This window comes from Phyllostomus hastatus, unplaced genomic scaffold, assembly GCF_019186645.2.
Source record: "Phyllostomus hastatus isolate PE091 unplaced genomic scaffold, TTU_PhHast_1.1 phas_scaffold_585, whole genome shotgun sequence".
Classification (NCBI taxonomy): domain Eukaryota; kingdom Metazoa; phylum Chordata; class Mammalia; order Chiroptera; family Phyllostomidae; genus Phyllostomus; species Phyllostomus hastatus.
In genome coordinates, this window is record NW_025334037.1 from 4,568,533 (window position 1) to 4,585,271 (window position 16,739).

At 50.5% G+C, this 16,739-nt stretch overlaps 1 protein-coding gene across 5 annotated transcripts in view; it reads left to right on the forward strand.

Annotated features, from left to right (window-relative positions):
- The window catches only part of ARNTL (aryl hydrocarbon receptor nuclear translocator like), a 109,107-nt gene that overhangs the window by 63,088 nt on the left and 29,280 nt on the right, over positions 1–16,739 (forward strand). For 3 of the 5 annotated variants that reach the window (XM_045825789.1, XM_045825793.1, XM_045825791.1), the window contains 6 exons: positions 9,346–9,474; positions 12,202–12,327; positions 13,127–13,273; positions 13,822–13,842; positions 15,523–15,561; positions 15,881–15,922. In XM_045825789.1, coding sequence (XP_045681745.1) covers positions 13,134–13,273; positions 13,822–13,842; positions 15,523–15,561; positions 15,881–15,922 — 242 coding nt within the window. In that variant the 5' untranslated portion in view covers positions 9,346–9,474; positions 12,202–12,327; positions 13,127–13,133. Of the gene's footprint in view, positions 1–9,345; positions 9,475–12,201; positions 12,328–13,126; positions 13,274–13,821; positions 13,843–14,106; positions 14,133–15,522; positions 15,562–15,880; positions 15,923–16,739 lie in introns of those variants that run through there. The other 2 variants (XM_045825792.1, XM_045825794.1) reach the window with 2 other exon arrangements.

Here is a 16,739-nt window from a genome sequence, read left to right on the forward strand (position 1 = left end):
CCGCTGCTTCTGGTCACCTCCCCTCCTAAGACCAGGGCTGAGCCATACGATCTTTTCCCCATGCTGTTCTAGTTGTCTCCTTCTTGGCCTCCGCTTGCTACCTTTATCGCAAACCCCCGTACACACCCCTGAATACTACCACACACTCATAAACATACAGGTCCCCCCCAACACATACACATGGTCTCTCCTCCCCTCGTCACACACGGTACCCGCTAAAGAAGCTCCCCTCTCCACAGCCTCTTCTCAACACTCTAGCCAGCCTTAAAACCTAAGAGGGCTTAGTGGCTGGTCCTCCAACACTGCTTGATTCCACAGTAGCCCTTTGACTGGCTCTTCTTGGCCTGAAATGCTCCTTCCTTGACCCCTCACCTCCTCATGTCTAGACCGCTTTCATCTCCAGTGCGCTTCCGGCCCTGCCTGACTTTATTCCCCAGCAGTCCCCCCTCCCGGCATTATTTACTTCTGTGTCTCCTTTGCTCACCTCCCTCACCAGCAGGTATGAGGACAAGGGTTTCTGTCCCCTGCCCCCAGCCCCAGCACTGCTAAGGAGGACAGCGCCTGGCACATGGTTGCCCTCAAAATATTTGTTGAAAGATTAATGAATGATTGTGGGCTGGTGCACAAGTGTCTTTATTATTAGAAAATTGTCCTGAATTGAAATTTGACGGCTACATGCAATTTGTGGTGGGAGTTTACTCAAATTACCAATTCTTTCACGATAGAAATTGCCTGGCACATATGGGTGCTCAATAAGTTATGTTGGATGGATTGCTTTATGGTGTTGGAACTGTGGTAGCCATCTGAGGCCTCCTTACCAGAACATGCAGCAGATGGGACATAAGGGGATGCCTACCTCCCCCTGCCCCCAGTGCCTCTTAGCCAGGGCTTGTTGTTTCACCCCAGAGCCCTGGGTGCAGCTGGCTCTGGGCAGCAGCTGCCTACCTGCTGGTTTCCCTTCTCCTGCAGCTACATCTCTCTAGGGAAGTCATGGTCCTTTGTTCTCACCAGCTCATCTCCCTGGGCAATTCCATGGTTCTGTTATTATCGCCTGTCGGCTTGACAGTCTCATTATCCTATTCCTAGCTCTCTGTAGAAGGAGCTGTTTCTCTGTATTTTGGTTTCATTGACCATAAAATGAAGGGATTGGACTTTTAAAATACCACGTACTTTTCAACTTCTTACTCTTCAGCGTTTCCTGCCGCAAAATGCTGACCGCTGAGATGTTCCCCAGCCCCTCCCAGGTCCCCCAGTCCAGCGTCTCCCCAGGGCCCCTCACCGACTCCCTCCTGGTCCCTGGAGCACCCTCCACTCCAAGGGGAGCGCCCTGGAGCTCCTCCACTCTCAGTTCCTTCATGTCCACTTGCTGGTCAGTCTGCCCTGCTCCCTGCACTTCTTTCTCATGGTTTCTGAGCTTTAGGCCCACAATTTTCAGTCTGAGTTTGCTTTGTCTGACATCAGCACTTACCTTTCCACAGCCTTCTGTCCTCCTTTTTTCACCAGCATGTGGTCATCCACTTCAGGGACATCACAGGCCTGGTGGACAGGCTCTGAATAAACACCTGCTGTGTGGCCTCCCCCAAGAGGCTCTGCTGCTGTGCACCCCCCTGAGCCCCTGCACCCCGTCCTGGCCCGTCCTCAGGGCCCTCCCCTGCTTCACAGTTGGCCTCACCCTCTGCCATGGCCAAGGTGAAGGCCACTCCATATAAGGTCCTTCGGTGCCCCTTTTCTCCACTGCCTAATATTCTTCCCAATTTCTGTCCTGCTCCCAGCCTTCCCCACGATCTCTGAGACTCAGCCTTCCTTGGATCCACCCCTGTTGCCTGCCTGAGCTGCCTGCAGCCGCAGCCCACGCAGAAACACAAAGCACCTTTCTGGCCACCCCATCTTGACTCGGCTCTCCCTCACCTGGCATCTCCCCTTTGCCACCAACCAACAGCAGTGCATCCTTTTGTTTCCTTCAGAACAAGACTCAGGCGTTTCCCAGAACTTTGTGCAACTTCAGGCAGCAAGTTTTTTGGTGGAGACAGTGTTCCCCTGAATCTTTAGGGCTAGGTTTTCTTTTTCTTATTCTGTAGTATTTAAAAGAAGAGGAAAGAAAAAAAAAACAGAAATCAGGAGCCAGGCCGATATGTCTTGGTTAATAAGTATGACTCCTTGATCCTTCTTGGTATGGGGAGAGAGGCGTTCCGCCTTTGAATGTAGGGCTATGCCAAGGCTAAGGGTCGGGAGGAGAGCTTCACCCATGGGAAGCTGCCTCCCAGAGCTGACATGGTGGGACAGCCAGAATGTAGCAGCTACAGAGCACCCCCTCCTGGTGCGCACACAAGACATCAAGCATCTCCTCCATGACAGGCCCTGTGTTGGGCACTGGGCTGTAGAGGAGAGTGAGGCCTGGCCCCTGCTTGGGAGAAGCAGGACCTGTTGGCAGCTTCAGATTCCACTGTCACCCTCCAAGTAATGCAGAGAAATCCTGGGTCTAGGCTGCAGGGAAAGGCCTTGGAGCAAAGTCCAGGAAGAGGGCTAAGTGCCCGTGGGTGCTGAGAGGCAGAGGGCAGCTTGGGGCAGGGGTCATGGCTGGGGAGTGGAAGTGGTCAGAGACCACGTGTGGGAAAATGTAGACTAGGGACCTCAGACCTCAGCTGCTTTCAGAGGAGCCAAGAGGCGGATAAAGCCATACCAAGCACTTCTGGCCAGGAAATCATTAGGGAGGGAGAGGCGGCAGGGGCACAGGGAGGGATCCTCAGCCCTGCCTTGTTCTGCAGAGCAGGTCCCCGGGCTTGCCCCACTGACCCTTTGTCTGTCTGATGTCCAAGGAGGAAAGGCCTAGGAATGGGTTTGTGTGGGGAACGAAGGTGCTGCTGCTTCTGGACCTTCACCTGACATGTTTAAGGTTCTGGGAAGCCCTGCAGAAGAGACACCTAATGGTTTAACCCCGAGTTCCCCATGTTTCGCTGGCTATTGACATTCTCCCCCACATAACATCATTGAAATCCCATGGAACCAGTGTTCCAAGACAGACCTTTGTCAAGTTCTAGCTTCAAAAATGTTTAAATCCCTGCTTGCTCTAGAATGTGCCCACTTCTTGTTCTGTGCAGGGGGCTCTGCCATATAGTAGAAAGACGATGGGCTTTAGAGAGGGCTGACCTGAGTTTAAATTAACATTCCTATAAAACCACCTGCTTGGTCAAGTTATTTAACTGCTCCGAAACTTCATTTCCTCATCTGTCAAGTGGGAGAGATGACATCAGCCACGTTAGAGGGCTGTCGTGGTGGTTAAGTGAGAAAATGACAATAGGTAACACTTACAGAGGGCTTATTACATGGCAGACACCATCCTAAGCACTTTCTTTATGTCCACCACAGCTCTGAGGTCAGCAGTGTCACACCACCCAAATCACACCGGTCGGGAGACCACAGCACTCGGAGCTGAGGCCATGCGTGTGTGGGAGCTGAGACCTGCACCCCAGGCACTAGTGTATGGTGGAGGCAGGATCAGAAACACGGTCAGAGCATACTCTTCACCACTGTGTCACAGATTACCTGGCGCACTAAAAGCACCATGTAAATCAGCTCCCTTCTCAGGTGGTGCGTAGATGTTGAAGGGGGGTCAGTCCTTCCTGAGATTTAACGTCATTTTGCAGTCTTTTTTAAATCAAGCCTATTAAAGGAATAATCTGTATCTGCTTGTCCACCCCATTGTTCCAGGTCTGACCCTTCTGCTCATTCTGCCTCCACATCCTTAGTCACCTCAGTTTGGGCAGTTGCTCAACTGTCAGCTGGAATTAGGTTGCTTCCCACACCAGTTCTTTCGGTGGTCTGCATACCTCCCCATTCAGGACCAAGAGTCCTCCCAGAAAGCCCAGTGGGGCCTTAGCTTGTTCCTCGGGTTGTCCCCCTTCCTGTATGTCAGAGATAGACTTGGCGAAGGTCTAAGAAGGCATCCCTTTTATTGAACAAACATTCTCTGAATGCCTGTTGGGCTAGGTGTGTGCCCTGTTTGGTGACTCTTAATTAGATGCACGAGCCCCTCTAACAGCCCTCAGTAGTCCTCTAAGACTGGAGTTCTGGGGACTCCCCTCCACCAGTGGTGCTGGGGGTGGGGATGTTTTCCACAAAGACCAGCCTTGTTTTGATTCATAAATACTTCAGGGTTGACAAATTCTGCCCCTCTGAGACCCTGTCATCCGCCCTCTGAACCCTGTCGTTCCAAAGGCAGTCTCCTTGGTTTATGTTAGATTGCAGACGCCCAAGCATCTAGAATCACCAGTAGGACTGGGCACACAGTGCCACCAGCAGAGTTCTCCCCCAAGCCTCCGAGAGCCACTGCAAATGTCACTCTGCCCTGCTCAGAACATACTCCCCACCATCCGGTCCACCAGACAAATATCTGCAACACCTAATTCAAGTCTCACCTCCTCCCCGGTCCCTTCTCTTTTCACTACCTGCCCATCCCTCCATACACACGCCCACTGGCCAGTAAGTGACTTATTTTCCTCCTCTGCTCTCTTACACACGCCCCACAGCCAGGGGAAAAAGGTCACACCTTCCTCAAAACACTTGACTGCCACCTGCTGGAAGTTTGTCATAATGGCACCACAAATCTCTGCCATTTATAAAGGCCACGGCACATCCTGGAGCTGTGTGCTGCTCACACGACTGAGAGCTTGGCCCTGCCTGTTGCATGGATCATGGCATCACAGTGTCTTTACTGGAACACTGTCCCTTCAGCCAGACTGAGGGGATCTTGAACATAAGGACTGCTGATTCCTCCGTGTCCCCAGTGTCCTGGCTTCCACTAGGAGCTGGAGAAGTGCTTGTTGAGTAATCCTGGTGCAGACACCGCAGGTCAAGGCACTTGGTCCCCCTGGGTGAACGTTCTCCTTCTGTTGTGGAGGCGACTGAACTCCCCACAGGCTGTCTGAGTAACCACAAGGGTCAAGAGGGACTTGCAGAGGGGGCAGGCCCCATCGGCCTGTCTGCTCAAAGGCCACCACCATGTAAGCAGACCAGAGCAAGTCCACATTCGTCCCATCAGTAAACCTGGAGCGTGTGGGATGTTGTGGGGAAGTTGACCAATAAACACGTAGCTACCAGACAAGGGTAGTCCAAGATGCTGAGTCACTGTCGTTCATTTTCCCCTAAGCCCTGCCCTTTGAGTAAGCCACACCGTCTAAAGCCATTACTCCAGCGACATCCTGGGGCTTCACTAAGTGATCTTTACTCTAGTCAGCTGTCGCACCTGGGCATGGGGGCAAGATGGTGGGGGCAGGCTTTCGCTGGGGTCCCATTTAAAAAGTGGGGGAGACCTATCTTCTTTCACAAAGCGTGTTTCCCCAGAGCCATTACGCACAGCATGGCTCAGAGCCCATAGAGAGACCTCCCTGACAGGCACCCACCCTCACTCAACTTGTTCCAGTGAACCAGCTGTTGCCCACCATAGCCCATGTGAGGTCTGAGTGCCTTCCTCTCTGCCCTTTCACCCGGAAGCCCAGAGATGACTCGTTTGCTCGGTTTCTGGAGTGTTCCTCAACCAGACTTTTGCCTTCTTACCATCTTCCCTCATTTTGTCCTCGGGCGTGCTTGTTTGGGGAGTATTGTGTGTTACTTTGTGGCTTTGGAGGCAGGACCAGCAGCAGGGTGGTGGGGAGAGCCAACAGTGAGCCAGGTGGACCTGGTGCAGTCCTCATTGCAGTCTGTGCCGTCTTAAGATAACTTGGCCTCTTCTGCCCTTAGTTCCCTGCCTGGAAAACTGGATAATGATCACAGTGAATGGATAGGTTATCGTGAAGATTAAACCAGCCCACTGTGAATGCCTCTGTTCCCTTGGGCTCCTCCCAGGTCAGGCCAGGTCTGTGGCTCCAGGATCCTGGCCTTTATTTCCTTCCTCCTACCCGCATCAGACAGCTTAGGAGGAGTGATGTAGCGCTAAGAACCAGGTGACCAACCGTCCTGGTTTACCGGGGACAGGGGGTTTCCCGGGACCCAGACCTTTCCATACTAAAACGGAAAGGTCCCAGGCAAACTTTAGAAGACTTGGTCACCCTAGTAATAAACAACCTTAGCATCTCAATGGCTTATAGAAGTAAAGGCTTATTTATTCCTCTGTTCAGAAAATTGCTGGTCTCCTCACAGAGAAACACATGTTAAAGGTTCTGTTCCAAAGTTATGGCTGTCTTGTATAGTCATATTTATTTGTCAAGTCACAGAGCAAGGCCTGATGCTGAGGTGGCCTACAGACTGTCCCCACAGGAAGGCAGCTAATACTTAGAACTTTAATAACCTACACACTGTCCTTTTGTTTTAAAAAATAGATTTTATATAATTTTAGAGAAAGGGGAAGGAAGGGAGGAAGAGGGGAAGGTAAACATCAATGTGTGATTGCCTCTAGTGTACCCCCTACTGGGGACCTGGCCTGCAACCCAGGCATGTGCCCTGACTGGAAGTCAAACTGGTGACACTTTGGTTCACAGCCCTGTGCTCAATCCACTGAGCCACACCAGCCAGGGCTGTCCTTTCTCTTTTCGCAGCATTCCGGGTGCTGGGGCAGGGCAGAGGGGAAGCAGAGAGAAACACCTGGTGTGTGGTTGGTGGTCTTGGATGTGGTTGTCTTCCTGTAGACGGTGTGTATGGTTTTCTTAAGGGGCCATTCAGCCTTGCCCTGCTCTGCTCAGAGGAGCTGCTGTGTCTCCCTTGGGCACTGAGCAGCGGTTGATGCCCTCACCCTTCTTGGGTGCCGAGGCCTCTCTGCAGGGGCAGCCTGAGCTGCGGCTCCTCTTCCAGCCCCCTCACTTCTTTGTGTGGAGCCTGAGATTCCTTTCCCTGTGCCACTTTGAGGGGCACAAGGGGACTGAGGTGGGACAAGGGGTACCCACAAGTTCTTCCCAGGATACTGCGCAAGTCCCTGTGTGCTTTGCTTTTTCTGACCAGCCGGTGAGCCTTCCCCCACTTTTGGAATCTCTAACTCAGAAGTGGGCACACATGTGGCCCCCAACCCCAGGAGCACAGGCCGGCCTTCCCCTAAATCATCCTCGCTCTGTGCCGCTTGGACGGCAGGCAGCCCCGAAGCTGGGCCTGACCCCCTTAGCAAGGGCCCCTCACACAGCACCCCCATCAGCTGGAGCCCCCTCGGCTCATATCTCTTTTGGAAGTAGGTAGCCAGAAAGAGGGTTTTTTTTTCTCTTTTGTTGTTTCATTTATAGTCTTACATCTAAGATTACTTTCTTGGAGAGAAAGCAGTTTTCCAAAAATAATTATTCAGTGTCTCAGCGGATTTAGATTCCTTACCTAGTCCAATCATGTAAGAAAGGCCTCTTGATTTTTGTTCTGCAAACTATAGTGCCAAAATCCATGTTAGGATTTATTATTTCTATAAAGCAAATTTGAGTTTTGAAAAAATTGATCAAAATAAGAAATTTCATATGCCATTTGGTTGTTAGAACTTTTGCCTACATATCAGAGAAGTAGGGAAAAGAGAGTGAGGGGTGGCACTGGGAGACCCCTAACAATAAAACCACAGGGTGGGGGGCAGAAGGTAGGGAGAGGCTGCAGGGCGTGAAGGGAAGGGCAGGAGCAGCGTGGGTAGAGCCAAAAGGTTTCTCCATGGAGGTGTCACCTGATGGCACTTGAGAAGAAAGCAGGTGACAGAGTGGCTAAAGGGAGCCTCGCCTGCAGGACCACGTGGGCACAGCTGAGGCCATGTGTTCTTGGGAATTTATATCAGTGACCTTGAGCTTTCGGCAACAGATGAGGAGGTTGGGCTGGAGAGCCAGCAAACCATGGCGGTGGCCTGGCATTTCCTACTGGGGAGTCTGAGGTTTTATCTGGAAGGCTTGGAGCAGAAGCCAATGAAGTGTTTTGGCCCAGCCTGTTGCAGTGAAGCCAGTGATGTGTTTTAAACAAGGAAGGCAAGGGGTGTCCTATCACTGACCCCACTGAGGAGGGGGTGAGGCTGGAGAGGAGAGCAGCCTGGATGGAGGCAATGAGCAGGGGATGGAGGGACGTGGCTGGACCCATCCATTGGAAGGCCACGTGAGGGTCTGAGGTGTGGAAGGAGAGAGAGAAGGATGCCCAGCATGGATCCCCGGATGCTCCTTTGGGGGCTGGAGGATGGTGTGGGACCTGGACGGGGAACTGGACTTAGAAGGAACCACAAGTGGTAAGCCTGCCTCTAGCGGTTTTACCTGGGGACTGCGCTTGCATTTGCCACTGCTGTGTCAACTGAGGCTTAGGAGCTGAAGTCCAGGGCTCCTGGTCAGGTTGTTAGCGCAGGCCTGGGGACTGGGATCGTCAGAGTTGGACAGTGAAGGTTTCTGAGTCAGACCGCAAAGGGGACTAAATTGAGAGAACAAAATCAGTTCTATTCCTGGATATGCATCCAAAGACCTTTAGAACAATCAAGACAAAGATAGTCCCAAGATGACAAGAATTAGCCCGTGGAATGTGAAACACCAGAACTCTTGCTTTGGAGAGGCCGGTAGGGCCCCATTTAAAATCCGGGTTTTGCCATCTCAAGGCCGAGTGGGGAAGGAGGAGGAGGAGGAGGAGCCGGGCTGCGCCTCTGGTCTCCCTCGAGAGCCACTTCCTCCCAGTCGCCGGGAGATGGGCGGGGGGCACCTTTTCAGAGCTCATCTCTCCCTCAGCTTTGTGGGTGCACAGATGCACTTGAGGTTCTTAAGCTAAGATGTTTCAAGCGTTGGCTCTGCTGGAATATTGTTTTGGCTTGATGTTTTCTGAAGACTGTATTCCATTGTCTGCGTTTAGCTAGCTGACCTCACTTGGGAGAGCTGAGTGACGTGGTCGGCAATGAGCGTGGCCCCTGGAGCCCCGCCACTCCAGCTGTGTGACCTTGCCCAGCTCCTCTCCTCTGTCTCAGCCATCTCATCAGTGAAGTGGAGAACACAGCAGTGCCTACCTCACTGAGCTGTTTTCAGGTTTGAGTCAGTCTATGTAACGCAGTAAGAACAGGGCTCGATGCAGAGTGCGCACTCAATAAGTTCACTGTGGTTACTGCTTGACCCAGTGTGAGAAATGAAAAATAAAATTATCTTCTGCTAAGGCCATGTCCAAAATCCATGTTTAGTAATTTAAAAGGCATTGTTTCACAGAAAATATCCCCTGCTACAGCATCTCCTGGTAAACTAAACCACAGACATATGAGGGGGTCGTGTGTTTGTGGTTTCGTTTAACTGGCAGCTGAGAGATGGGCTGTGAGCCGTCCAGGTGCTCCCTGTAATCAGGAGTCATGAGTTAGCTCCCCCATCTCCCTCAGCTAATATGAGATTTAAAACTGATTTACCCCAAAGTGACCTGTCCGCGTGTTCTTTTCCTGTGGCCCCACTGTAGGTTTCTGAAAGAAGCTGACTGCCTGGAAGGAAACTATAAAACATGAAAATCTCTTTGAGGTGACCAGCAAGTCCAGTGGCTCCTTACGCCTCCCAGGGTGGACCTGAGGTCGAGGAACTGTGGCTTCAGGTACTAAATCATTGCTTTCCCTGCCTTCCCCCTTGCCTTGCTAACTCATGGCAACCTCCACGGTGGTTCTTCTTTCAGAAAGAGTATCTGCTCCCAGGCCCTGAGACTTCGAATATTCCACCTCATGCAGTTGTCCAGCAGCTAGACTCCGGCTGGTCACAAAAGGAGGGTGGGCCAGCGGTGGCGCTCACATCCAGCCGCAGCCCGGGCTTGCCAAGGCCCCGAGGGCAGGGCACTCACTCATTCCCGGCCTACTTCCCTTAATGTCAGGAATAACGTAACAACCACGGCAGCCGCCCGGTGGGGCCTTTCACGTGATTAAATGATTATAAAGTGCTTCTCAAAGAATAAATCAGCATAGCCAGGACATTTTTGCAAATAAAGAGTAATGAGAGAAAGGATTTTTTCTACCAGATATTGAAATGTATAATCAGGCCAAATCAGTAAAGAGAATATTTTTATGATTTGGGGATGAGAAAGGCTTCTTTTTTAAAAAGATTTATTTATTTATTTTAGAGAAATGGGAAGGGAGGGAGAGAGGGAGAGAAACATCAATGTACCAGAGATACATTGATTCGTTGCCCATCGCACAACCCACACATGTGTCCTGACCAGGAATTGAACCCACAACCTTCTGGTTCACAGGCTGGTGGTCAACCCACTGGCCTGCACCAGCTGGGTGAGAAAAGACTTTTTAAAATGTCACTTTTATTATCATACAAATACCATAAACACAGTTAAAAGGGAAAAAGGAAGAACAAATATTTACAACATCTATGATGAACAAAGAATACATTTCTAATACACAAATTTATTCATTCAACATCTCTTTATTGAGTACTTCTAGGAAGTGTTCCCGGTACAGAGGGTACAAGCACTAAACCAAACGAAGTCCCAGCTCTTCTCCTGCTATAGTCTAGTGAAGAGGAAATAAAGGAAGGAGTAGATTACCACAGACTGCATTTCCGTAAGGGCTATGGAAAAAATTAAGCAGGGTGGGGGTGGTTAGGGAGGGTTGTCAGGAGGTTATTTTATATGGACATTCAAGGAAGCTTCACTGATAAAGTGATATTTGAGCAGAAATATTATACAGGAGAAAAATGGAGAAGTGGGTGAATTTTGGGTTTTTAAAAAGTATTGGATTAACAGGATTTGTGACGGATTGGATGCAGGTTGTGAAAGAAGGAGAGGAGGGAAGAGTAACTTAGAGGTTTGGGGTCTGAGCAGCCAGAGGGACTGAAGCACTGACACGGGCACGGCTGAGGCTGGGCTTGGGGAGCCAAGGGGTTTGGTTCTGGGTGTTTCAGTTGGAGGTCCCCGTTGTAAATTCAAGTGGAGGTGTCAGGGAGATGGTTTTACGAGCTTGGAATGCAGGGAGAGGTCCGGGCGGGAGACGTAAATTTGGGCATTGTATCAACAGCATAGATAGTGCAGACAGATCTCCTAGGGAATGGGTACAGACAGGGAGGGGTCCAAGGACATCCGTGGGGCCCTCACTCAGATAGCGGGGAGGTGAGGAGGAACCAGCTACAGAGACCAAAAACGATGCCACTGAAGAAAAATCAGGAGAAGGTGGCATCTCTGAAACAAGAGACAATGAGGAGGGACATAAATCAGGTCTGTCAGATGTTTCTGTTGGGTCAAATCGAGGGTGAATGAATGGAAAGCCAGCCATTGTGTTTAGCCATGAGGAAGTCACTGGGGACAGGAAAGGCCGTCTTATTGGAACGGTGGGGACAAACACCTGACTGGAGTTGGTTTATGGAGAGTAAGAGGAAAGGAATGGGGCAATGGCTAGAGAGGAATGGAACCCAAAGTTTTTTTTCCCTCCAACAGAGAGTTGTTACAACATGTTTTGATCCTCATGAGAATGGTCCAGTAGATGGGGAAGTGGATGGTACAGGTTGGGGTCCAGGAGAGACTTCTGGAGCGATGGTCTCCTCTCTCGAGTCATGAGAGAGGATGAAGCCAGCACACGCCCAGTGTGGGGTCCTAACCAGCAGTATCTAGGTAGGCTGGTGGCTATGGTGGCTGGCCTCCTTTCTCAGTGAAGTAGAAAGCAAAGGTATTGGCTGAGACTGAGGATCTGGAAGATGCTGGGGGTTTGAGGAGAAAAAAAGACAGTACGGAGTCCTCATCAGCAGAGTGGGAGAGTGAATGGGGCAGGGAGCCCGGGACCGCTGGGCAGCACTGGGCTTTGAGGTGAGCAGGGGCGGACTGAAGGTAAGAGCAGTGAGCTTGCTGTGCGTTTTTCTCCTACCCCATTCAGGTGCCCAGGTGGACATGAGTTAGGAGGCCCGTAGGTACTGAAGACAGAAAAATAGGACGTGAGAAGGCAAACAGAGAAATGCCTGTGACATAGGAACACCATCTGTAGTGATTTACAGTACAAGTAAAAACAGTGAGGTTAGTTTGTACCTCCAGCTTGACAGGAGCTTTTGTTGAGGATACAAATTACTGGAGCTTTTCCGGAGTGCAGTGTTTCAGGGGGCAACAAAACATACAGTGTGCGTCCCCTTTTGCTCTGTGAGCCCTACTTTTAGAAATTTATACTAAGAGATGACAGCTTAAATGTATGAAGATCTATGCACGAAGATGTTCCCTCCAGCAGGTGATTGGGAAGGTGAAAATGTGGTGCACTCCTAACCAGGAGCACCTGGTTCTCTAGTCCATGGGCATGATAGTGACTGTGAAAGCAAGAGCTCACCCTTATGTACTGCTTCACAGATGAGGAAACTTGGACCCCGAGAGAAGGAGTGACCACCCCAGTCACGCCATTTGGAGCTCGGACCCCCAGCCGAGGGCCACCCACGGACCTCTTCCACTTGGTTTGGAGCTGGAGTTCCTTGTAAGGTACTTGTTAGCCTCCTTTTCGGGCCAGCTCACTGTGGTTTTAAAATATAAATTCTCAAAATACCTTGCAAATATACTTGTAATGTCTTCATTTCATTATGCAAGGTTTCCCTTGCAGGGGATGCTGGGTATGAAAGGACAGCAGGGGAAGAAGGGACAGGCTCTGTCTGGGCCGTTGATAGAAAGTGATCGTATTTTCCTGATTCCCAGGTCAGACCTTGTATATGGGGCAGGGAAGGTTTACAAGTATACCTACCGTTGTATGCGGGGGTAGGTTTACATTTGTATGTGAAACAGAGTTTATTCTTACATTGTTATTTATTAATTATTGTATTATTTTCGTATGAACAACTGTAAAAATACTCTTGCCCCACCCTGTGTAGCCTGAGAAGGTGTAGTTTCTGCTTCCCTGGGACTTTTACAAAAGTTGTAACAAACTACAAAGATAACAAGTAAATCACATGTATTCCATTGAGCTGACTGTCAGAGAACACCCGGCACACGTGGCCCCTCGGAGAGCAGCACGGGGCTGCAGCGTGGGCTCTGATTTAGTGCTTCCGTGCCCCAGCCTAGCTTCTGTGGGCTTTTCATCAGAAAAGCAAAGAGGCGAGCCTAGATGACCATAGTAACTCCTAAAGCAAGCACGATGCTCTTCCCTTCCTGCCAAGTCCCTGTTCCAGTAGCTGGGTGAGAGATGTGTTTGTGCTGTAAGCAAGCACCCCATCCCTTCACAGCTCCACCACTTCAGAAGAGCACATAGAAATAAACACGACTCTGTGCCTCCTTGTACCAATTCCAGACCTCCAATGGCGGACCAGAGAATGGACATTTCTTCAACAATCAGTGATTTCATGTCCCCAGGCGCCAGCGACCTCCTCTCCAGCCCCCTCGGCACCGGTGCCGTGGATTGCACCCGCAAACGGAAAGGCAGCTCCACCGACTACCAGTAAGGCCGTTAGGCTCACCTCCTCTGGCTGGACTTGGTGTCAGTCAGTTCACGGGTGTGGAATGTCCATGGGCCAGCTACTGTTGGCCCCAGGAGAAGGGACCCTCTCTGTGGACAGGGATGGGCATGAATGCTGCAACTCCAGGTGGCCACACAGCTGGTTTTTCTCCTCTGTCTCTCCCCGGGAAGCGCGTAGTGGGGGGCCTGCAGCACTGCTGAGGCATTTACTCCCCCTTTCTGTCCTCAAGTTGTTTCGTATCAAGGGAAGAAGAAGAGTCTTGAAGCCAAGTTTTGCCTTTTACCCCTTCCTTTATCTTCCTTTGCTCCTATGAGCAAGATGGCTAAAATCCATGGATGCAACCTTGGTGGTTTCAGAGAGGTCTGCCTGCAGGCCTTGCCCTGAGGAAGACACTTAATGAGCATTTGCAGAATAAGTTAGGTAGGGGCCATCTCTGAAAAGAGGACAGGAGCATTGATATTGTCCTTAAGTAGTATTGAAATTAGTATGTACCTGTGATATTAAATAGTATTTTTGTGTTTTTTTTTAGACTTGATGACTTTTCTTTTGAGTAAGTAAACTTTCACACTTACAGTCAACCCTTCTATGCCTGTTCAGACACCTAGGGAGAAAGGCAGTGTGTGCAGAACATCCAAAGGCACGTTTTGCTTTGTTGAGGCATCTGCGTGGAGTCTTACCCAAATGCCCACTTAAGAGGTTTGCTTTTGTTTAATGAGGGAAGATCTCCAAGGAGGTGTCCCCCCTACAGCAGACGTCCTTTCTGCTGAAGTTCACAGGTCGAATGTGGGGAGCACAGTGGCTGGAGGTCAGAGGCTCACTAGGAGGTGCTATGATTAATATGTAAGTTATCCCAGAAGATGCAGAGAGCAAACGCCCAGGGATTGGAGAGTGGGTGTGAGGCCCAGAAGGGCGTCCTTTCGCAGCAGCGACTTCCCAGCAGCGGGACCAGCAGGTGTTTTCTCTGGACCACCGACATGGTCTCTGTGGTCTCCAGCCTTGTCACCACCCAAGACCCTCAGGTTTCCCTCAGGGACCCGTTTGCAGATCTCTTGTAATTCATGGAGACCCTATTAATTAAGCCACTGTAGCCCATTTCTGTATACTTTTGATGTACTAAAGCCACAGCTAAAGTCTGGCAGAGCTTCTCTTCACCTAGACGATCACTCTGGCCTCAGTAAGCAGACAGGAGTCTGGACAAAAGGGGAGGGGAAGTTCTCCTTTGCCCGTGTGGCCTGTCTGATTTTCTCTGGACTTGAGGTCTAGCTCAAGAAACTCTCTGCCTGGGAGGAAATCCAGGACACCTAGTGGGAACTCCTGTTCCAGAATGCCCGTGATGCAACTCAGTGCTGCTGAGAAAGATGGTTTTGGCCTTGAAATTACATTGTATGGAGGGTGTAATTCCTCCTTTTTTATGAGATAAAGGAGAAAGAGGAGAGGCTCAGGTAGAAGTCAGTACCTGCCTGATACATTTAGGAGCTGAAGAAGGCTGTGACCTTGGGTGGAGGGATTTAGAACCCTTTCCTCGGAGAATGTCAGTCTGTTTTCTACTGAAGCACACGATGCCACTTGGATTTCTGGCGTCTGATAAAGGGAGGCAGGTTTACGCTGTGACCCCAGCACCCTCTGCAGCCAGGCAGCTCCACGCCCCTCTGCCCCAGGCCTCCCCTCTGTCCCGGTCCTCAGGGTTCCCCACCTCGCTGAGACCAGACGCTGGGCAGCAGTGCCTTTGAAAAGCCGCCTTAGGACTCTGCTCGGTGCTTCTTTGTTGGTACTTTGATTCCCCTCCTCACTTCGGTCTCTGCACAATCTAATACATGTGTCTGCACAGATATTCGATGCTTGGTGTGCTTTGCAAATGAATAAACTCCATTTATCCAGAACGGTGAGGGAACAAGGTATTATAGTTATTTGGATAATCCGGTTAACTAAGAGTTTCCATAAGTGTTATGTTTTCCCAATTTTCACACAGTCAAATATGTTAACATGGAAACTCTGTTGAGACTATGTATAAATTTCATTTGATAATCTGGAAAACCATTTTGAGTTTTATAGTAGTTTCAAGTTATTTTCTTTATTTGTTTGACTGTTATATATCCATACTCAATCCGGTGCTATTTAAGCTTTCTAACTGTTGGTTTCTGGATAAATGACAGCCTTGCACATGTGATTAGAAGGCATTTTTTATGTCTTTGATAATCACGTTCTCTTGTTTTTTTTTTTTTCTTTTCAGGGAAAGCATGGACACAGACAAAGATGACCCTCATGGAAGGTACCACAAACCTAGTTATTTGAACTTCAGTGTCCTTATAGCCATTTCCTTGCATAATTGCATATTCTGTTACTGGGTGCAGGTTCCACCCGTATTCCGGGTGGGGGATAAGCAAGGAGGCTCTGAGCCTGTGGGCTCAAGGTCGTCTCCCTCCAGCCCCCAATTTGGCTAACAACCAGCATTCATGTGTTTGTAGAGAGTTGACAGGGGTTAAAACAGGAAAATTAATTAAATAGGGAAGAAAGCAAAGATGTAAACTTTACCATTAGTTATACTGTCCAGGGGATTGTGTTTTCATCTTTTGCTTTTTTATTTCCAGGTTAGAATACACAGAGCACCAAGGGAGGATCAAAAATGCAAGGTAAGGAGGGGCCCTCACTCTGTGTGTGAACTATCCCGGTCCTGGGGGCTCTGTGTGTCTGCGCCTGTCTAACAGTTCTTCTGACACTGCCACATCCGTAGTGAATAAAGAAGGGGGCAGCAGGCTGTGGCTTGGTGTGGCCTTCCGCCCCTCACTCTCCCCAGGCTGTGCTTGCCCACACTCTGTTGTCTAAGCATGTGTCATCGGAAGAGGACTCTGGAGGGAGTGGAAAATCAGTCACGGCTAAGGATCCCCCAGTCTGCGGCAGGGTACTCCCTGCTGACTCCAGGGCCCCCAGAGGAGACCTGGCTCAGTGATCTGGCTCCTGGGCTGCACCTCGCCCTGCAGGGGCCCTTATTGCTCTGTGAGTTGCAGCTGAAAGCCTGACAGGAGGGATGCCCTGCTCCATTGAGCAGATTCTCTAACTTGATCCTTCCTTCCTCAACCACCCTTGCCAACCCCTTCCCACGTGGGTCCTCAGCCCTCCTGCTGTGGGGCTGTGTCAGGACACAGAATGAAGGGCTGCAGGCTTTGGCTGACCTGAGGCTTTAGCTTTCCTCTGGCAGACCTGCCTTGGCAGAGGCTTTCAGGGTTCTGTTGCTATGGCAGCAGCAGCAAACTACATTTCCACCATGGATGCACCTCTTCAGGGGGACAGTCACAAATGGCAGGTGCAAACCAGTCAGGAAGAGTGCGTGCCCGTGGAGCCGGCAGGCTGCCTCAGTGGGCAGCAGTTCCCGGCAGGCAGGAACGTGACAGTCTTTGGAGGAAGTTGCGGGGGCAGGTGTCGCACCTGCTGTGTCCATGTGGGGTCGTG